At 44.8% G+C, this 22,678-nt stretch overlaps 1 protein-coding gene across 1 annotated transcript in view; it reads left to right on the top strand.

The window, feature by feature from the left end:
• Window positions 1–22,678, top strand: part of LOC124775551 — a 108,648-nt gene that overhangs the window by 58,638 nt on the left and 27,332 nt on the right. The window contains exon 5 of the mRNA XM_047250381.1: window positions 5,144–5,319. Within this exon, the coding sequence (XP_047106337.1) occupies window positions 5,144–5,319 (176 nt within the window). The remainder of the gene's footprint in view (window positions 1–5,143; window positions 5,320–22,678) is intronic.

The raw sequence follows: 22,678 nt of genomic DNA, 5'->3' as shown, positions 1-22,678 counted from the left end.
TTTATGTTCATGTTACCCCCACCTTCCAAGACAATTTCCATTACGTTCAACTGCTCTCTCAAATCCTTTGCTCTCTCCGACAGAATTACAGTGCCGTCGGCAAAACTCGAAATTTTTATTTCCTCTCCCTAATCTTCAATTCCTATTCCACATTTTTCTCTGATTTCCTTTACTGCTTGTTTAATGTACATATGGAATAACATTTGGGGTAGGCTTCAAACCTGCCTCACTCTCTTTTCAACCACTGAATCTCATTCCTACTCCTCGACTCTTACAACTGCCGTCTGGCTTCTGTACAAGCTGTAAATAGCCCTTCACTCGAAATATTTTACCCCCGGCTACTTTCAGAATTACAAAGAGAGTATTCCACTCAACATTATCGAAAGATTTCTCTGAGTCTACAAATGCTATAAATGTAGCTTGGTCTTTCCTTATATTGTCATCTAAGATAAATCGTATGGTCTGTAGAGCCTCATGTTTCCCTACACTTTTCCGGAATCCAAATTGATCTTCCCTGAGGTCAGCTTCTATCAGTTATTCAATTCTTTCGTAAAGAATTCTTGCCAACATTTTGCAACCACGACTTATTAAACTGATAGTTTGATAATTTTCACACCTGTCAGCAACTGCTTTCATTGGAATTGGAATTACTACATTCTTTTTGACGTATGAGGGTATTTCGCCTGTCTCATACAACTTACACACCAGGTGGAAGAGTGTTGTGATGGTTGTCTGTCCAAAGGCTATCAGTAGTTCTAATGGGATGTGTCTAACCCCGGGCCCTTTTTTGACTTATGTCTTTCAGATGTCTGTCAAATTCTTCTCGCAGTACCATATCATCCACCCTATCATTCTTGACATCCAGTTCCCTTTCTATAATATTGCTTTCATCTCCCTTGTATAGGAGCTCTATATACTCCTTCCACTTTTCACTTTCCCTTCTTTCGTTACGACTGGTTTACCATATAAGCTCTTGATATTCATACAGCTGCTTCTCCTTTCCACAGTCTGCCTGCTTAGCTGGGTTGTAACGTGCTTGCCTCCCATGAACTGCGCCCGAGTTCGATTCCAGGTTGGTCAGGGTACGGCTTGGCAAGCACGCAGACAAGCAGTAGAAACTTTCGCTGTGAAAGGGCGGGAGTTATCTTGCTGAAATATAACCATGATGACGAAGGGCACCAAAATGTAATTGTGCCGTGGATGACAACGAAAGGGATACTGCTCTGCAAAGAAATCACACTCCAGACCATCACTCCTTGTCGTCCGGTCACACGACGAGCGACAGGCAGATTGGTATCCCACAGCAGCCTGGAATGTCTCCAGACGCGGTTCGCTGGTCAATGGCGTTCATTTCTAAGAGGAAACCATTACTGAAGACAACTCTATTCCAGTCAATGAGATGCCAGCCTCCGGTTGCTTCGTTTTACCAAGGTCCCATCTCCTTAATTTCCTACCTTTTTCAGATTTCTCCAACTTCAGTCTGCAGTTCAAAACCAATAAATTATGATCAGAGTCCACATCTTCCCTGTTGGAGATCTGGTTTATAAGTCCTTATCTTAGCATTATTTATTGGATGTGAAACTTAGCAGTGCCTGCAAGTCTCTTCTGCGTACAGAACTTCCTTTCATGATTCTTAATCCAAATATTATCGAGGATTAAATTATGTTCTGTGCAACATATTACCAGGATGAAACTGCCTGGCAGATTAAAACTGTGTGCCGGATGGAGACACGAACTCGGGACCTTTGTCTTCAGAGAGCAAGTGTTCTATTACGTGAGCTGCCCATGCACTACTCAAGGCCCCTCCTCGCAGCTTTACTTCCGCCAGTACCTCGTTTCCTACCTTCCATGCTTCACAGAAGCTCCCCTGCGAAACTTGCTGTAGTAGCACACCTGGAAGAAAGACTATTGTGGAGATATGGCTTTACAACAGCCTGGTGAAGTTTGGAAGGTAGGAAACGAGGTACTGGTGGAAGCAAAGCTAAGAGGAGGGTCTACTCAGATAGTAGAGTACTTACCTGCGAAAGGCAAAGGTCCCGAGTTCGAGGTCGGTCCAGCACACAGTTTTTATCTGCCAGGAAGTTTCATATCAGCGCACACTGTGAAAATTTCCACAGTGAAAATTTCAATCTACCAGAGTGCTTCCCATTTCATTCTTTCCGCGCTGCCACTTTTTCTTCTCTTCCTTTTCTGACTACCGAATTCCAGTACCCACCAAAAATAATACCTCGTATAACGTAAGTATATAATTTTCTTTATTTCAAAATATGTACATTGAATGCCTTCAGCAACTGCGGAGCTAGTGGGCGGCTTATGTTAAAGCCATCCTCAAATTTTTTGGGCCCCTTGCGGCTGTTGCTGGCGGTTCCTCGGTTTTCGCATGATGAAACGATCGTACACAGTGATTATCACTTGAAAAACCGAGGAGCCGCCAGCAACAGCCGTAGGGTGCACAAGAAGTCTGAGGATGGCTTCAACATAAGCCGAGACTAGTCGTAACAAACAAATGTTATTGCGAGCTCGACTGTTGTTTTTATCAAAGTTAGCACCAGATCCCTGCGCCCCGCGGACAATGTTGCCTAAATTTATCAAATGCAATCATCCTACACAGAATATCACTTACAAATCACTTCGTGTCCCATCTCAGAATATTTATTAAGTGCGAAGGACTTGTACAAAATAGGACTAGCAGAAAATATTGAACATATACAAAGAAGGGCTGCACGGATGGTCATAGGCTTGTTTGACCCACGGAAGGGTGTCACTGAGATGTTGGAGGGACTGAACTAGTAGACTTTAGAAGGTAAACGAAAACCTCCAGAGGAAGTCTACTAACAAATTTTCGAGAACCAGGCTCAAACGATAGCTCTAGAAAGATACCACAATCCCCTACTTATCACTCAAGCAATGAGTAATGTTTCTTCTGGAATACATTTGTCTGAGCAACAAATTTAATTGATTGACATTTCAAGACCAGGCGTCAATGTAAGCACAAGATCAACCATGCTAATACAGTAATAACCGATGTAACCGCCAGAACCTTGAATGCAAACATGCAAAAATGCATGCATTGTATTGTCACTTTGTGCGATGGATGTCGATGGCTGTTGCACTCGATCGGCCAGTACAGGGAGTTTTAATGCTCTTTGTGAATGGCGCTGGAGTCGTTGTCCGATAACAAGGAAGAGACGAGTTTCTACCGCAGAGTGTGCTCTGAGCAGCTCGCAGATTGCAGTAAAAGTGCACGCCCTCAAGTAACCCGTGCCCAGCGCACCATTCAAGCGCCAGTGGATTTTTAAATGGGACAGTTCAGTGTACTTCCGCTAGTATACAGTTCAATACAGCTCTTCTCCGAAATATTGTGGCAGCAAGTCACTGACATCCGAAGGTTCTCTCGGAATATTTTGGAACAGAGCCTATTTCATATTTCACGTTCCTCAAAAGCGTTTGTCGAAAGTATGTCATCTTCTCTTCCGTAAAGCTTGCATGTTCAGTACACCTTCCAGCATCAAATCTAGCAGTAAGCCTCTGAATTGCTTCTATGTGTTGCTTTAACCCTGTCAGGTCTGGATCCCAAACACACGAGCAGTACTCGAGGAATTGGTCACACAGGTCTTCTATACGGAGTCACCTTGATAGATGCGTTACACTTACCTAAAATTCTCCCAATAAATCGAAAAACACTATTCGCCTTGAGACCTGAGCTTCTCCTGGTGTATACAACTTTCAAATAACTTCCGGGAATTCAGCCGGGTAACACTTCCAGCGACCACCGATATTTCGGCGGGAGAACACCCCGCAATCTTCAAGGCAAACTGCAACGGACAGGCGACGTACATGCAAATTTAAAACTTCGGTCCATCCCTGTTAACGAGGTTGATCGCTAATTTACTCTCAACTGCCTCCTTAATAACACTGTCCCAATAGCTGGTCGTGCACGCCAGTATCTCGGTGTTATTACATAACATGGGGTGACCAGTATCCAAGCAGTGTCCGGCAATAGCAGATCTACTTGGCTGCTGTAATCGTGTGTGCCGATTATGCTCAGTACATCGGTCCTCCATGGTCCTGATAGTTTGACCGATATATACCATGCCACAGCTACAAGGAATGCGATATACACACGCCTTAGCAGACCAGGATCATCCTTAACAGAACTCAAAAGCACTCTAATTTTAGATGGAGGTCGGAAAACACATTTCACATCGTATTTCCGTACAATACGACCGATCTTGTTGGAAGTGTTTCCTATGTAAGGCAAAAAGGCAGTGGATCCGATGTGCAGTTGGTCGATAGCGCAACGCACGTTCAGTCTGTTTATCACTATAACCATTTTGACGAAACGTAACTTCAAAATTGGACAGCTCAGCTGGCAAAGTCTCAGCGTCAGAAACGACATGTGCCCTGTGTACCAAGGTACGAAGTACCCCTTCACACTGAGCCGGATGGTGAGAACCATTTGCCTGTAAGTACAAGTCGATGTGAGTACTTTTCCTGTAGACTGCATGTTCCAGTGATCCATCATCCCTCCTCCTAACAAACACGTCAAGAAAAGAAAGGCAACCATTCTCTTCCACCTCCATCGTAAAACGAATGTTCCGGTGGATCGAGTTCAGATATTCTAGAAAAGCACTCAAATTCTCCTTACCATAAGGCCAAACAACAAAGGTATCGTCAACATATCTAAAGAAACAGGCTGGTTTCAAAGGCGCCGACTCCAAAGCACGTTCCTCGAAGTCTTCCATAAACCGTGATATGTTGACGATACCTCTTTTCGAAAATCATTCAAAAATCAGAACAAAATCTTCGTAGACTTCCAGTCGCTTCAGGTGGGCACACACATGTTGCAACGTGACGCCGTTGGCATCCCCCAGAATATATCATTCATACTGCCACGAGAACATGCATTCGTGCTTTAAAATGTTTATAATGTAACTATTTAGAAATATCTACAACTCTCTTACCTGGCGCTATAGGTTAAGATTTGTGTGTATCTCCTGAAATATCGCTAGAGACGTACGTAGTCCTGCTTCACTAATAATTTAAATGCTGTACAACAGCCGTACCTAGAAGTGGAAATTTTGATTGGCTGTTGCTTGTGAATGTAATGGAAGAAATCTGAACTGTTTTTCATGTGTCTCAGGGTAACCATATGAGTGATGAACTACTTCCTGGATGGATTAAGAACGTAAAACGTGTGAGAGACATGTTGCACACAAAATTAAGAGGCTGGGTACAAGATACGCAATTCGTCATCGACCAGACAGTGAATTACAAGATTGAAGAGGACAAGAATAGTTCTGGAAAGTATATTCTCAGGTATAAACCAGCGCACATTCAAACCTTTTTCAAACTCACTGTGATTCATAAATGTTTATTTCGTTTCTTTGCCAGTAGCGTAGTCTTTACTCTTATACAAACAACTGAGATCACTGAGATCATTTAATCGAGGATAGAGTAAGAGAGCACTGGTAGATAGACATTAATGAATGAGACGGTTACGTCAACTAATAATTTACAAGTTTTACGGATCAAGTTTATCTTCTGCTTTTAGGTTTGTCTTCTATCTTTAAATCTCCCTCATATTACGCACCAGATGAGCAGACCAAACCGTTACAATGAACAGTGTTAATTCTTGGACCAGAGGAAATACTGTTTTTTTCCAGATATTACCTAACGTTTCATAATTTGTGGCAACAACGATAACTTGGAAACACATCCGGTACCTGACACAAAAACTAAATTTGTCGTCACAACGAACGCAACATAGTAAATAGCTGCCCATATATGAGATTCATGCTAATATCGTACATTAATGCCTCTGGACCAATGTCATCGTTTCGGCGAGGAGTAGAGTCCGCGAGTCATGTTAATCTCAATAAACGAAGTGAAAAGCTATGAAACGATGAGGATGAAACAAAAAATGGGATGTTGACAGAAGTGGGGAGACATGGTTTTAACATCTCAATTTGGACTGGTGCGTTTAAATCATTTCATTGCATAGGGCGTAAATGCTGCAGGCTTGGAGAGAGAGGGACAGCGTATGTGTCTCTCCAGTGGTGGACATATGAGGTCATGGAATAGCCAAGTCAGGATTGTCGTGGAAGGTGAGTAGCACGTGAGGCCCGAGAAGTTTTACTTTACATAGGCTATCATGGAGGAGTTGATTACGGAGTGGGTGTTGGTGGAATGGAGAGGATTGCGGCTGGTATGTCGTTGGCAAGCTTTCCAACAGTTACTTGAATCTGTGAGTAGTGTGGCATTTAGTTTATAGCATGTCTAACTATAGTCGAGGCGTCTTTTTGCATTAAGCATATTATGGATGTTTCTCTGTAATTTCTGGGGGAGGCAGGAGGGGGGTGGGTGTTGTGTACCAGTCATGGGTGCAGGAGAAGGAGCGTTAGGCTTGCAGGATTCACTGAAGTCAGTTGGATGCATGGGGTGGCTCTCTCTCTCTCTCTCTCTCTCTGTGTGTGTGTGTGTGTGTGTGTGTGTGTGTGTGGTTGCAGCTTCGGTCAAGCTTATCTGTAGGAAGAATGTGGTGTTGGAGATACCTTCGTTGTGTGGAGGTAGCTTGCTGTTTGGATATGCGTAAGCTCCCAGAAGGTGCTTCAGATTTTTTGGTGGTGTTATTGGATTATTTTAGTTCTGTTGTTTCGAGATGGCTATGAATGTGAGAAGTGTAGATTAGGACTGAAGCTGGACTGGTGTTGGTTTCTGAGGACGTTGGCAGAAATGTCGCACGTGGTACAGAGAGTGGCGCACTCGCACGGTGAGGCTCGTGGCGCAGTTCCGCGCCGGAGCACAGAGTCGAGGAAGCAAACTATATACCACAGAAGGCAAGTGATTAACTGAGGGGCCCACTTAAGTTCAGCATGGGAGTGCTGTATGTATAAGTCAGTAAAAATAACATAGATGTAGAAGGTTAATCTATGAGAGCGAGTAAATTGAATGGGGTAGAAGAAGTCGTAAAGATACAAACACTGCACAGTTGACTGTTGAGAAGGTAAAATACATGTTTAGAATAAAGTTTTCAGCAGAATTATTGTAGAGGCCATGTAGCTGGTTTGGGGTGTTTGCAGTTTCTACTCCACATCTGGCATGGCTACTGTGTGTGGTTATCGATCCAGTGTAGGTTATAGGGAGACGTAAAGGTAATGTGGCAGAATAAAAGCATGGGTATTATGTTGGGTAAGAGTGTTGGTGTCTTGGGCTGTCTTGAAACAGATGTTGGAATCAAGGATTTGTGTATTTGTGACGCCATTTAGATTTAGAAAGTAGTGTTGGGAATTGAGTAGCTCCAGTTAAGGTTAATAAACTGTCGAGCTGCTCGTGGGAGAAGGCAGCGATCACATTGAGGTGGAATACAGCTGGGGCACATAGGGACAGCTGTTGTAGGGTATGGGGATGTTCGATATAACGGATAATTATGAGGACGTTGTTTACAAATCTGAGTATATTATAGTCTGTACGCTATGACAGTCTTCGTGTAGGTGATTGGACCTGTAGTGTCGACAGGTCGGTGGGTTATTAGACTGATCTGTGTTGTTTCATTGTAGTGAAGACACCCAAGGCAATGGATGGCTTGCAACTGGACTTCGGATGGTTCTACCTTATGGCGTTGGAAGTAAATGAATGTTCTGCTTTTAACTAGTTGGTCAATGCTGCTGGAGGTTTCTGATAAAACGCAGATAAAACCGATGGGTCCATAGTTGTTATGGATGTGCATGCCGGTTCGTATTTCTAAGTTGGCGTTTTATTTAATTTCCTGCATGTCCTCATCTACCATGACCTCAGAGTTGACACTCTACATCATGACTGTAAGTCCTGGCAGGTGGGTATAGGAAGGTGACAGTGTATGGAAACAAAAAGCAGGATGTCTGCAGAGTAGGATTGGAAGTGGGGACTCATGGTTTTGGTAATAATAGTAAGTTTCATAGGCATGACTTACGATATTTATGAGTTTGGGGAATATATTCGGATTTCCTGTGAAAGTATTTTCTGGTTCTGAACTTTTTTTCTATGTTGGGGCAGCATGAATATTAAGTGCTTGGGTAGGCGAATTAGAAGGACATGGGTAGATTGGATGACGATAATTGAGAGGATGTATTTCTTTCATGTCTATGAGTCACTGAGATCTTCTGTGAATTGATCTTTTTCTTTTTTAAAAAAGTGTAGGCATTGTCTGCTCTATTTAGTTTATGTTGTCTTATAACTGTGTGGATATTGTTTATGGGATAATAAGTAGGACTAGTTGAGTGTAGGTAGGGACATGAACAGGAGCTTATGGTGGGTGTGATATCAGTGCAATGGTGGCGAATATGGCTGGAGCCACTGGGACTGCCCAAGATGCTGGCTGTGCTTTCGTACACGGTGCTGAGGTGGCGATGATTTTTGACAATAGAGCAGGGGATGCCACTTGCGATGGAGCCGACGATGATCACGGTTTTTTTGTAGGTGGCAGTGATGGCGATGGATCATTTGGCAGTGCCAGTGGTGAAGAAGCTGCAAAAATGGAGCTCCTCGTGAGAGGTAAAACATTGAAGAAGACGAGTAGGCACGAGAAATTACTGGCGAAGGATGGCTGCAGGTGAAGGAGCTTAGGTGGTGACATGGTTACTATCGGTATGATGCAAAGACGAAGTCTGGCGGTCTATCAGGGAGGGGGGGGGGGGACAGAGGTGTGATGGTGGTGGCGCAAATTTGACGCCGTCCTTTTAATTTATGGAATGCAGCAATACCGCATTACTCGCATCTTCTATATTTTTCGTTTATAGTAGCTCACCTGAAAATTCCACCAGTGCAGTTAATTACTCCAGACATGTAAGGTCTATAGTAAAGGAGCCAATGCCCCAAGTCGCAATAACAAACAAAACACTGACCCTTGCAGACAGTCTTTCTGCTCACACTAGAGATGATTGTCTACCATGGTAGCTGTCTCCCAGGCAGTAGTACAGTGCATATAGACATAGTTTCCCTTAGCGAGTAACTAAACTGGCCACTTGAGTTTGTCCAAGGCTTCTGTAATGAAAATAAACAAAGACAATCGCATTACTTATTGTATCTTCTTCTGATTTACCACTTCTTGCACGAAGCGGCCAGCGGGCAGTGCACGGCAGACAATGAAGACGTGAAGCCGCCAGGTTGGGGAGTCGCTGGATGTCGTTAACTACAAATAGACTGGACAGACGAACAAGTAGCGGATGACAGACACTACGACCGACCAGGACACAACACGAGGCAAGCTAGTAAGAACTGAGGTGATAAACACTGCGAGACAACAACAATGCAGGAGCACTCCAAAAAACAACAGTAGGTATTTCAATACACGTAACTCAAACACAATGCAGCCGAGATGCATACGCGAACTACGGCGAGTACCAGACTGCCGAGGTAGCACCTTGTGGCACCGACCGGCAGTGGTGGGCTGGGAGGGCTGTCTGTGGAATCCATCAAAACGTCAGCAGATGGTTGGTAATGGCATTGCCCTTCTGATCTTTGTGGATATGAGAAGGAGACCTAGGGTGCCTGCAGTGAGCCGGCGACAGCGGAGCTGAGTAGAGGGCCTTGTGCACACCAGAAGGAGGTGGAGTGTTGGGTGACCTGAGGTGCCACAAATGGGAAGGAGAACAGAGTTGGTTATGGTGGCGGCGCTGGAGCCCCTTTTACGTCTGTACCAACATCACATGCCAAGCATCGGTCGCGAGTGGTGTGGCGGGAGTCCAAGCAGCACTGCCCCAATACGAGCAAGCCCACTTGACTGTGCCCAGGTTGTAGCACTTATACGGTCGTAAGTGGGGCTCAGAAGGTGACTGCATCACCAAATCGACCAGGGTCCGTGGTTATCACCGATGGAGGAGTTCGGCTGGACTATAACTGAAAGGAGCATGGTGCAGGAAGCACTCAGGATTAAGGTAAGGGCCTATGTGGTGGCAGAGAATTGAACCGCTTTTGTCGGCTGTTGTTTAAACATCCAGACCAGTCATTCTGGTGTGCTATTGGAGTGCAGGTGGAACAGAAGGGCACATATGTGTTTCATACTGTTGCCCTCACAGAATGCGTTGAAGAAGGCTGCTGTGGATTGGGTGCCATTATTGGAGACCAAGGTACGAGGCAGGTCTTTGATGGCGAGAACCTGAGCCAAGGTCATGAGTGTGGCATCAGTTGTGGTGGACGCCATGTGAACCACGTACGGGTATCTGGAGTATACATCCACAATGAGTTACCACATCGATCCCAAGAACAGGCCCACAAATCGAGAGGGATGCAGTCCCTGGTGAGGCAAGGCATGGGCCAGGGGGCAAATGATTGTGACAGGCTGACCTGGTGATTTGCGCAACTGTGTGCCCATGGACCAAATGTTTGATGTTGCGATGTCGGGCCAATACACATGCCGGCGAGCCAACGCCACTGGGTCATCCCTCAGTGTCCATTGTGTGGCAAGCGTAGAACGCAGTGACATAAATTGGGTGGGACAATCACGTGATGGATGCCAGCCATTATGGCCAACAGAAGGACACCCACCACAAATGAGAGCCTGTGGGAGAGGTGCCGCCAGGGACTGAATACCGTTTTCAAACGACATGTCAGATATGTGGGCCAACAAGGGGTCATGTAGTGGAGAACCTCCCACAGAATGGGGTCCTGGCATGTTGCAGAGGTGACATGTGCAGCCATGATGGTAAATCCATCCAGTGGGGGGCCTGAGGAGAGGTGTGACAAGGCATTGGCGTTGGAGTGTTGAGAGGTGGTCTTATATCGAATAAGTGTAATTGCATAAAAACAGGGCCCAGTCTAGAGACACTGGGCAGTTCACTTGAGGATGTGTGTGTGTGTGTGTGTGTGTGTGTGTGTGTGTGTGTGTGTGTGTGTGTGTGTGTGTGTGTATGTGTGTGTGTGTGAGGCTGAAGCATTGGTTGCCTCAATCGGGGGGCGATCCAGAGAGAAGGAGATCAGGCAAGAGGCAGACTTGAGCATAGTTTTCAAGTGGAGAAAAGCTTGATCATAGGCAGGAGTCCAGTTGAACAGCTCCCCTTTGTGACGCAAGTGATTGAGGCCCTGTGGAACGTTAGCAGCCTGGAGTAAAAACTTTAAGTAGTAGTTAACCTTGCCCAAAAAAACTTGGAGGTCAGATAAATCCTTGGGTTGGGTAAGGGCGTTGATGGCCACAACATTGTGATCCGATAGCCTGTGGCCTGCAGAGTGTGGAATAAGGTATCAAAGTCTTGCAAATGCCCATGGCGTGTCTGTCAGTGACCAAGATGTCATCGAAATAATTGACAAAAGCTGAGATGGGCTGTCTAACCTGCTCCAGGTACTTCTTGAAAATTGCCATTGTCAAGGAAATTCCAAAGTGAAGGCGCTTGTGTTTATATAATCCGAACGCCGTATTGATGACTACGATGTTCTGGGATCCCTCATCTAAGGGTAATTGGTGTTAAGCCTCCGCCAGGCCGATCTTAGAGAAGTACTCGCAATGTATGAGTTTGGCGAGGTCTTCCTTCTGGGGAATGGGATAGATTTCAACCAGGTACTTTGCATTGATTGCAATTAAATCCCCACATAGGCGAAGAGAGCCGTTAGGTTTCCTGAACGCCACAAATGGGGGCGCCCAAGCACCCGCCTTTATGGGCCCAATGACGCCAGCAGCCTGTAGTCGATCGAGCTCTTGCTTGACTGCTGAATGTGACGCCACTGGAATAGGTCAATCCCCAGAAGAACCATGGCTGAGTATCTGGTCAGAGAGCAATGTGCTCCTGGAAGTCTGAAGCACATTGTAAGTCAGACTGAAACAGAGAGGCATAGTCTGAGGACAGAATGTCGAGGTCCTGGAACGGAACAGCAGTGGAAACGACCTTAACTTCGTCAGAAATTTGTAAGGGATCCGTGATCCCTTACGAACATAGAAGCTAGTATCCGACGCCCAGGTCGATAGCAGACAGGAATCGATTGTCGAGCGCTACAGAAGGCAGTGAGACGAGTGTCGGGTGCGGAGCGATACTGGAGAGAGTCGATCGAGTGGTGGTGCGGGAAAGACAGGCAAGAATGGTGGTCGAGTGAGCTGTAAACGGTAAAACTCACCGGAGTATGACGAGTGAGCACGTCCCCCTGATCGTCGTGGGGTTGACCCTCACTAATACCGATTCGCGAGTGATATGAAACAGAAAGTGACAAGTGCCGAATTACGTGTTTCGCGTCAACTGCGGCGGCCAGCAACAACCATGGATTGCAGTGAGGATTGTCGTGAATGTTAACCATCAGCATTGCGTGTGACGAAGTACTGAAAATCAGCAACCAATAAAAAGATATAACTGTAATTAGACATGTAAGGCGAAGGTAGCAACTGCCTCAGAATTTCTGTGTTCGTAGAAAATACAATACAGTTTGTACATCGCAATCTTTGTGGTCCTTGATAATAGACAAACTTTCAATCATTCCACTATTCAGTTGCAAAACAGCCGCACTCGCTTGAAATACCCCCGAAACCATAGCAGAAAAACCGATAGCCTTTCATCCATTAAGCATACGGTCATATAATCATAATAATTAACTGTTTGGCGGCTTCGATAAATTACACAAAATCCAGAAAAAGAATTTAAACGGGGGTGTTTCAAATTGAAAAACCAAACAGCATAATATCATCAAGTCCAAAAATGTTTGAAGTCGAGGGATGGTCAGGAGGTGCAGAATGCGTTTATAGGTGGCAAGGACCGAGAACTGCCCACAGAGGGAGATAGGACAATCACTGTTTTTGACCAGTCGCTGAGAGGTGGAAGAAAGCTCCGGGGAACCCAGGCGTGTATAAGTCGCGCGAGAGCAGGCAGAAAAGCACTGCGTGCAAGACAGATGCAACCCACGCGACCGCCTACGAGGGACGACTGGCGGCTCCGAAGCCATAGAGATGTCGGACAATGCGGAGTCTCGACGACGTGGCTCTCTGTGGGCTGTACCAAGCCGACGACGCGAGGGAGGCGCTTGTGGGAAGGACTCTACTGTTGCCACCTACTGCCTCGCCATAAGACGCTCGTCCGCCGCCTGTGCGATTTCAAAACAGTGAGCTACGCGCAGAATGTGTTTCAGTGAGAGGTTATCGAGTTTCAATGCTACCGTGCGGACCTCTGGATCGGGTGCCAGGTGAATTACAACATCCCTAATCAAGGAGACCACATACATCGCCTTGCAATGGTCATTGCTGCAAGTGAAGTCGCATTTGCAGCTGAGACCCTGCAAGTCTGTGACCCAAGAACGGTATAACTGAACCGGCTGTTTATGGTACTCATGTAACTCAAGCCCAGACGTCACGACATGGTAGTGCTGGGAGTAGTTAAGGTCAGTAGCAGAAATATCTCGTTAAAGGAGAGAGCGATGGGGTCGGACAATGGTGCCAACCTGCAGAACGGAAAGAACGTGTCTGCCGATGCCCCGTACAAGAAAAAAGGTCGCTGTAGGGAGTCATTCGTGGCTTGAAACACTGTGAAATGATGCAAGTATTTTTTCCAGTCTCCCTTAGCGTCGTCAAAGGGCGGACATGGGGAAGCGTTCAGAATCCAGGACACCCAGGAGCTGATGCGGGAGGGCGTCTCACGCCTTGACTTTGTCCGTTAGCAACTGCAAGTATTACTGCAACTGGCGCTGCTGCTGCTGCATGAGCTGCTGTTGTTGCTCCAGGAGACAGATCAACTTAGCCTCCATGCTACCAAACCTTTCACCTCGTCGAGAACGTTATAGCCGCGAGCGACCGGCGAGCGGTGCACGGCAGAGAATGGAGACGCATAGCGCCAGGCGCTTGAGGTGTCGCTAACTACGAACAGAGAGGACAGACGAACAAATAGCGGCCGGCAGTCACTACGACCGACCAAGAGACAACACGAGGCAAGCAATCAAAAACTGAGTTGATAAACACGACGAGACTACAGCAACACAAGATCACTCCAAACAGTGACAGTAGGTATCTCAACACACACAACTGGAACGCAGTAGGGCCAAGACGCACACGGGAACTACGGCGAGTAGCAGACTGCCAGGGTAGCGCCGCACGTGGTACAGAGAGCGGCGCACTCGCACGGTGAGGCTCGTGGCGCAGGTCCGCGCCGGAGCACAGAGACCCCTAGTGGGTATCCAGGTCCATACCCTCTGGCGCGCATTACTCTTTCCCGCCTTGCGACACCAGAATACGTACTCCTGCATTCACTGTTGTAGTCTAAATTGTATCGTTATTGGTATGTACTACAGTGGCAAATCGTTCACAAGTTTCGGGACTTTTCCTTATACAGGATGTCATACATAAAACCAGTACGTCTTATGTACCAGTTAACCATCTCCAATCTAACTGCTTCTGAAGTGGCAGGACTGTTTCAAAATTTGGCTACACAGCATTTAACCGAAAAGTTGATTGCGGCTATGTGTTCGTGCGTCAGTTTTTGTGAGAAGCCCGTACTGTTGAACTGCTACAGAAAAGGACCATTCTGCATTAGAACAGCGAACTGACGTTGTGGATTTTTATGTAAAGACAGTTTCCATCAAGGAATGTTAAAGAATGTTTCAACTGAAGAATCCTGCTAAGAAACGCCCCACGACCAGCGCTATTCAAGAACTGTTCAAGAAATGGAGGGCTGTAGGATCCGTTCACAACGTGCAGAGGAACAGGCGAGTGACGGTGAGGACTGCTGAAACTATTAACAGAATTCGCACGAACTTTACGAGACGTCACTGCTAGTCAGCAAGGAGACTATATCCCGACAGCTTAATGTATAACGTACATCATGTCATCGTGAACTAAAAGACATTAAATTAAAAGCCTATCATGTGGGTGTGGTGCGAGCTTTGAAATTTGAGGACCAGGAAAATGGAGTCCACTAGTCTCACTGACTCTTAACATCAATTTATAGTGATTTCCTGGACACCTGACTTTACTTCACGTCAGATAAGGCCTGGTTTCATTTGTCAGGTTATGTGAACTCCCCGAATTTCAGATACTGGTCTCAGGACAACTCACACATTCTGCACAAGGCACCTCTCCACTGAGAGAAGTTACGTGTTTGATGTTTGTCGTCTGGCATGCCCACTATTGGCCCCGTATTTGTCAATTACATCTCACACACTGACAGATATTTGCTGTTCTTTGACTCTTTCTATGCACAATTAACAGATGCACAGAAGCTGTATGCAGTATTCCCATAGGATTGAGCAACTGCTCACACATGCAATCAAAGTATGGCGTACATCACCAATGCTTTCCCTGAAGACAGACTTGTCGGTAGAAGCCTCTGTCCCTAAAGGTCCACAGAATGAAGGGGGCAGGACGTCAAACGGACAGACTTGGAGCAGGAGAGGCACCACAGAATTTCCACTGCCTACACTTTTATAGATAAATTTATAAAACTTTGTCAGTATGACCAGGAATGATTCAGGATTCACATTCATAGCAGTGGAAGTTCAAAAATAAAACAAAATAATTTTTTGTGAAATTTCATCATTTTTTCCGTAGCCGGCAGGTGTGGCCGTGCGGTTCTAGGCGCTTCAGTCTGGAACCGCGTGACCGCTACGGTTGCAGGTTCGAATCCTGCCTCGGGCATGGATGTGTGTGCTGTCCTTAGGTTAGTGAGGTTTAAGTAGTTTTAAGTTCTAGGGGACTGATGACCACAGATGTTAAGTCCCATAGTGCTCAGAGCCATTTTTTCCCGTCCTATTGGCTGCATTTTTTCCTATAGGTACACTTTTCTCCGAGTAAGAGAGATTCTTCGATGAATTTTGCACAGCATAAAAACCATTCTTACAGGTTTATGAAACTCTACAATTTATTTAACTTATGAAAAAATTGATGAGCCTTTACATTTTAAACTTGATGTTTAGGAGAAACTCAAATTTTTTTAATTATCTCAATTTTTAAAGTAGTTTGTAATAGATTTGGAAAATTCTAGAGTTTCATACACCTATAAATATTGTTTGTAAGCTGCACAAAATTCATCGAAGAAACACTCTTACTTATGAAGGAAAATGAACCTACAGCAACAAATGCAGCCAATAGTACGTGAAAAAATGATGAAATTTAACATTTAAAAATGTTTATTTTCTTATGTTTTTGAACTTATACTGCTATGAGTGTGACTCCTGGATCCTCCCTGGTCATGCTGACAAAGTTTTATGAATTTATTTGTGAAAGTATAGACAGTGGAAATTAAAATGTCCTGTGGTGCCTCTCCTGCTCCAAGTCGGACCGTTTGACGTCCTACCCCCGTGTGACATTTGTTTATGGGCCACTCTAAAAAGCAAGGTGTATGCTGACAATCCTCGAACAATAGATGATCTTAAACGGAACACTACTGTGAGAAATTAACAACATCACGCCTGCAGAATTGCAGTGTGTCGCTGGTAACGTCATCACACGAAATGAATGATGTCTGGATGCCCATGGTCACAACTTTCAGCATCTCTTATAAACGGGCAACTACACGTTTTTTAACGTTACAATATCTACTGTATTTTAGTTAATTCATTGTTACCCGAGTCTCGGGCATGATGTATACCGGTTTGATGCGGGAGACACTGTATATTACTTTAGTGGAAATTATATACTCACCTTCTCCCTGCGGCTGGTCCTGGCGGAGATTCGAGTCCTCTCTCGGGCATGGGTGTCTGTGTTTGTTCTTAGGATAATTTAGGTTAAGTACTGTGTAAGCTTAGGGACTGCTGACCTTATCAGTTAAGTCCCATAAGATTTCACACACATTTGAACATTTCTTCCCGCGTGTAAAGGCTTGCTTCTGTCGTCTTTGAGAAAGAACCTGGTCCATCATCTCAAAAGCTACCCTCTCCCACAGTTCGTCCCCAATCAAACCCCTGTACAGTGGTCATCCAGACTGTTGTATCCACATGCTCTATCTTCAGCACTCAAACTGTGACGTCTTGTAGCAAGCAAAGTACTTCAGTAGGAGGTCGAGCATACACTACAACACTCGCACAGATTACTAGTAATTTATTAAATCATGAGCTTGGTAAATGCTTTACTTTCTACACAATTAGAGTACAGTCAGTTGACGTGTATTGTATCCTGCCTCTCACCCTTATAACATCAGCACACTGTTCACTGTAGAATGAAAGTTCACATAAGAGTACAATTCTTTAACTAGATTTAAAGTTCAGAATAACTGTTCCATGCGCACGCAGCAGGATCTCTACTATGGTGGTACTTTCGTAGCAAGCGGTGATTACAAGTAGTCGCTGATTACAGCTCGTACAGGATACAGTGGACGATGCGCAGTGACTAGTTTTCGTCCAAAGCAGGGGGTGAGTTCGTTCATTTATTCAGAAGGAGAAGCGTTTCCGGACACATGTCCACATAACATCTTTTCTTTATTTGCGTGTCAGGAATGTTTCCTGAAAGTTTGGCCGTACCTTTTTGTAACACCCTGTATATGAATATGGTAATGTCCGAAAGAACAGATACCATCGGTGACTATGCAGCTCGTTAGAATGAAATTATAATGAAATGAATACCCTTAGCTGCATACAGGCGTTGATATAAGTCAACGGGGACAGTTGAAAATGTCTGCCTCGACTGGGACTCGACCCCGGGATCTCCTGCTTGCAAGGCAGACACTCTATCCATCTGAGCCACCAAGGACACAGAGTATAGTGCGACTGCAAGGGACTTATCTCTGGCACGCCTCCTGTGAGATCCACATTCGCAACTTATTGTCCCGCACTATATTCATAGTGCCCCTGCCCATTATACTCATTACTTGTGGCTTTACTGCTGATTTCCGTAAGAGTTCAGGCACTGTTTGTGCATCCGCACAGAAGAAGATGGTCAAATGGCTGGTGAGCCTTATATATAAGTACAGACTTTTTTGGTAAACGAATGTAATTTTTAAAGGTCATCGGTAGCTGGTAAAACGAGAAATGCAAAGATTTTTGGAATCACATGTGAAGACATTACTTTTTTTTTGCTTTTTACAAGCTACTGACTTTAGTTTTCCTCAGTTCCTCTCTTAACAAACTTAACAAACCACTGTTTCAGCATTCTCTCGCAATTGTGTCTGCACAACATGTTAGTGAGATAGACAGTGTAAACTCCGCTGTGTTTTGGCAAAAGAAGCAAATTTTGTCGTAGCAGCCAGAGAAATGTGTAGGTCCTGTTCAAAATTCGCTACTCATGACGCTTCTCTGAATTTTACAGTTGGTTAACAAGCAAGGCGAAAATGAATCACTGCATTTTTGAATAGCCGGCCCGGGGTGGCCGTGCGGTTCTAGGCGCTATAGTCTGGAACCACGCGACCGCTACGGTCGCAGGTTCGAATCCTGCCTCGGGCATGGATTTGGGTGAGTGCCTTAGGTTAGATAGGTGGTTAGTTAGGTTTAAGTAGTTCTGAGTTCTAGGGGACCGATGACCTCAGAAGTTAAGTCCCATAGTGCTCAGAGCCATTTGAACCATTTTTGAATGAATTCTTTTCAGATACTAACGAAAGCAGAACTGACAGTAGATCTTTTTCAATGGTCACCATGCAAGTGTGGGCGTGGAGGGGCTCCACTTAATATTTACAAAAAATGTGAGCGTTGGCTTGAGTTTAGATTGCCACTTAGCCTCCAGTATTTCCCCTGCAGCGCTCTGAGGGACCCCCCAACACTGCTGCTCTCCCCATGCTTCCCCAGCCGACTTGTAGCCGTGGGATTTTTTGCACACTATACCTAGAGACTGGCAGAGCTCGGAACATAGTTAACATCGCGGCTGCAGCGGCGCAAGGAAACAGGTGACAGCTCTTCTATGCTGACGTCTCCGAGACTTCTCTGCATCTGGCATCGACTGTCTTTACTTTTGGTGCCATCGTAATGTACCAACATCTGCATGGAAACTCTTTCTGCAGACGACACCACACAAACAAATTACTTTCAAAAATGTTCAAAGGTAAAAAATGCAAATTCCATGCGACCAGGGCCTCCCGTCGGGTAGACCGTTCGCCAGGTGCAAGTCTTCGATTTGACACCACTTCGGGGACTTGTGAGTCGATGGGGATGAAATGATGATGATTAGGATAACACAACACCCAGTCCTTGAGCGAAGAAAATCTCCTACCCAGCTGGGAATCGAATCAGGTCCCTTAGGATTGACATTCTGTCGCACTGACCACTTTTTTTTAATCTCATTTTGTTCTATTGTTCGTTACTTTGTTCGTGGCGGGGATCCGATGACACTCGTTCAGGTTGTTTGTTGATCCGTTCACTCAGTTTTTTATTGCAGAGGGTAGCTAAACCCTCTGACCGAACACGCTGAGCTACCGTACTGACATCCATTCAGCTACCAGGGGCGGTTGTTCAAAGGTGTGTTACTTCCCAAGGGACCAAACTGCTGAGGTCATCGGTCTCTAGACTTACACACTTCATGAACTAACTTATGCTAAGAACAACACACACATCCATTACCGAGGGAGGACTTGAACCTCCGATGGAAGAGGCCCCGCGATCCGTGACATGGCGCCTCAAACCACGTTGCCACTCTATAGGGCTAGTTTCATTATGATATGGATCCAAACTTCATGTACCTAGCTCATTAGCGGAGCTGGAATGGTCCTGTATATTCACGCACAATTGCCAGCAACTGGAATCAGGCAGAAGCAAATGATTTGTTTCCTTCAACAACGTGACATTACGTGTCTTGGAAACGAATGCCTTTCGGTGAAACCTGGGACCCAAAAATCAGACAGAAGTTGCTGTAATAACTATTCACTGCTTAACTGACGATTTTGCTCTCAAGTAACACGTATATACCTGTGGATTCCAAGAAACCCTTAAAGGTCATGAACGCAAAATACTATTACTTTACTTTTTTTATTACCGCTTTTGGCTTATCTACAAGCCACATACAGATTTGCAACATGAAGATTTGCGACTAATTAGTGCGGAAGAGTAACTTGTTGATATACAAATTTCATCGCATGATACATACAATAACAAAATACATTGGTCAGTGTACGACTGCCAAACGGTGGGACCCATCGTCATAGTTCGCGAAAGCAGTGTCGTTTGTTATACAGACCATTGAAACAATGATACAGATTATCCTAAAGACATTTTTATATCACGACAGTAACTTTATAATGTCAGAATACTCGACAAGGAAATTTAACAATTACCCAGAATAAAATGTCGTAATATGCAAAGCGCATTGACAGAATCAGACAGTTCACATATGAACACACAGAGATGATGCTTGTCGCATCATGTTATCCTAAACTTTAATGTGGCAGACATGATATCAGTGTCCACGTATGTCAAATGCCTGATTCTATCATGGTGCATTATATATGACGAGACTTTATTCTGGGTAAGAGTTGAAGTCTCAACTTATATTTCCGTTTTCTGTATTACTGCATTATAATACAGGTACTATTTTCATTATTTAAAAATATTTTTAGAATTATCTACATCATTTATCCATTGGATTCTATAAGAAACAATCCTGTTCACGATAAATATGACAATGTGTCCCTTCGTTATGCAGTTGTACACTAATCAACATATTTTGTTATGGTACTCGCACGTATTGTGTAATGGAACTTTGATACTAGTAATTTGCACTTCTGCATTCCTAGATGCAAATTTCTGTGTGGCAGACTTGAAGATGACTTGCTGATGAGCCAAAAGTAGTAAGCAAAAAAATCATATTTGTGATCTAGATTACTAAGGGGTTTCTTTCAATCCACAGCTTTAACACAACAGATCATGTGTCTCCAAATTTGAACACGTCAAAGAATAGGATAATGCTGATATACAAGGACCACTCTTCGAGGGAATGACTTCTTCTGCATGTTAACTGACTGTATCTGTACCTTCCATCATCCAACAGAGAAAACAATCGTACATTAATTACAAAAAAAAAGAAACTGTGTCAGAATTCAAGTAACTGCTCTTCATTCTCTTGTCCCATGATGCGATGTACGTGATACACATACATCGAATCTACTTTGTCTTACGGATATCAAGTGCCCTTTGAAGCTTGCACTGTCGAGCAAGGGACCCAAAGCCCCACTCACGAAGAGATGTCCCCAGAGACTGGTTGCAAAAACATGTATACAAACAATTCTCTGCAACAGTGTAGCGGTATTTCATTGTGTTTTATGTCTGGAAACTAGTACTGCTATACACGAAGGTCCAAATAGTCTCAAACGCATGAGTACATGCAAATGTGGATGTAGACAACAATTCTGCACATAAGTAGAAACCCCACGGAAACACAAACACTGACATTTTTAAGCAAATAAAACAAAACGCGTATGGTAAAATAATTACACAGTTCCAGTAGTTGGAAAGAAGGATTTTAAACACATCAAGTGATCAAATCGTGCTATACTCAACAAACGTATTGTAAGCTAGAGACTGGATAAGGGGACCTATTTTACGTTGCATTCATGTCCATCGATTAGACATCATCTTTGCCTGAGAGTTCTGCTTTCAACAGTGTTAGCAGTACTGAGAAACAGAATTGTTGCAACTGTTCCATGGTTTGCAAGCTAGCCTATGATGGTGGCAGTTCTCCGTCTCCCAAATGACTAAAAAGTCGTAACGACCATACACAAGAGGTGCCAGATTTATCGATAGCGCAAGGAAATCTTACGTTAAACAGTGGCCCCTGTGTGGGTCACCCCTGAGTTGGCTAACTAGACATAAAATTAATTTAATTACTTCAAAGCCACAACGAAAAAACGACATCGTAGAGAATGAGAATGAGTGTCATTGAAAAGCTAATAACAAGGAGCTCCGGTATCACAAAGAGATTTATTAACTGATATCAAGGGCAAGGGAGAACAAACATATAAACCGAAACTTCAACATTGTAACATTTCATTAACACGAACTCAGGTTCGTTGGCAATATACTTCGGGAACCTAACTAAAATTTACGTGTAAATGAGACTAGCTACCGTGAGTGGAAGAACGTCAATATAGGCAAGCACACTCTGCTGTATCGTTCCACTGATTGGTCTCTCGGGTGAAGGTACAATTAAGCATGCAATGGACACTGGGAGTGACTACTGCGAGTAAAAGGCTGCTATGAATAAAAGATGGTCGTGAAAACGATTGATAGTCTTCTGAATTTAGCGAAGCTGCGCCACGTTACCGATATAGCGGGTGAAGGACGAGACGCTTTCGTCGGCGTGCAGGCGCTGCTGAAGCCTCGTACTGCGGGAGATGAACCCACGTCCGCCGGTGATTGTCTCACGTCCGCGAAAATATAAAGTCTCGCCCGGCTGTCCGGACGTCTTTACAACTAACTGCTCTCTCCGTAGAATTGGAAGAACTCTAGCGACTGTACTCCGCGACGGTCGAGAAGCAAGTGGTCAAAAACTTCAGAAAAACCCGTTCCCCCTGATGTTCTCAAGTAAACCTATCATGGCCCGGCAGTGGTTACAGTGCCAATCATGTTTTCTAGCAAGGAGGCCCGATCTTCCTCAACCAATCACTGCAGTGCAATACACATTCTGTTCTCCGAAAAAAACGGTACACAATGCCTGGAGGTCCTGCAGCCGCAACCCCTGGCGCATTTCACAAGATGAGGGAAGCTTCCTAGAGGAAACAAGCACTGTCTCGTCCATAAAACGATTTAGTGGGCGGCGTTTTGGCGGAGCGAGGCGGCATCTAAGAAACGCGACATCCGGAGAAATTCGTCGTCCCGTCTCACCGGG

Source organism: Schistocerca piceifrons, chromosome 2 (assembly GCF_021461385.2).
Source record: "Schistocerca piceifrons isolate TAMUIC-IGC-003096 chromosome 2, iqSchPice1.1, whole genome shotgun sequence".
NCBI lineage: Eukaryota > Metazoa > Arthropoda > Insecta > Orthoptera > Acrididae > Schistocerca > Schistocerca piceifrons.
The sequence above is the reverse complement of the archived record's forward strand: the minus strand, read 5'-3'. Positions and strand labels throughout refer to the sequence as shown.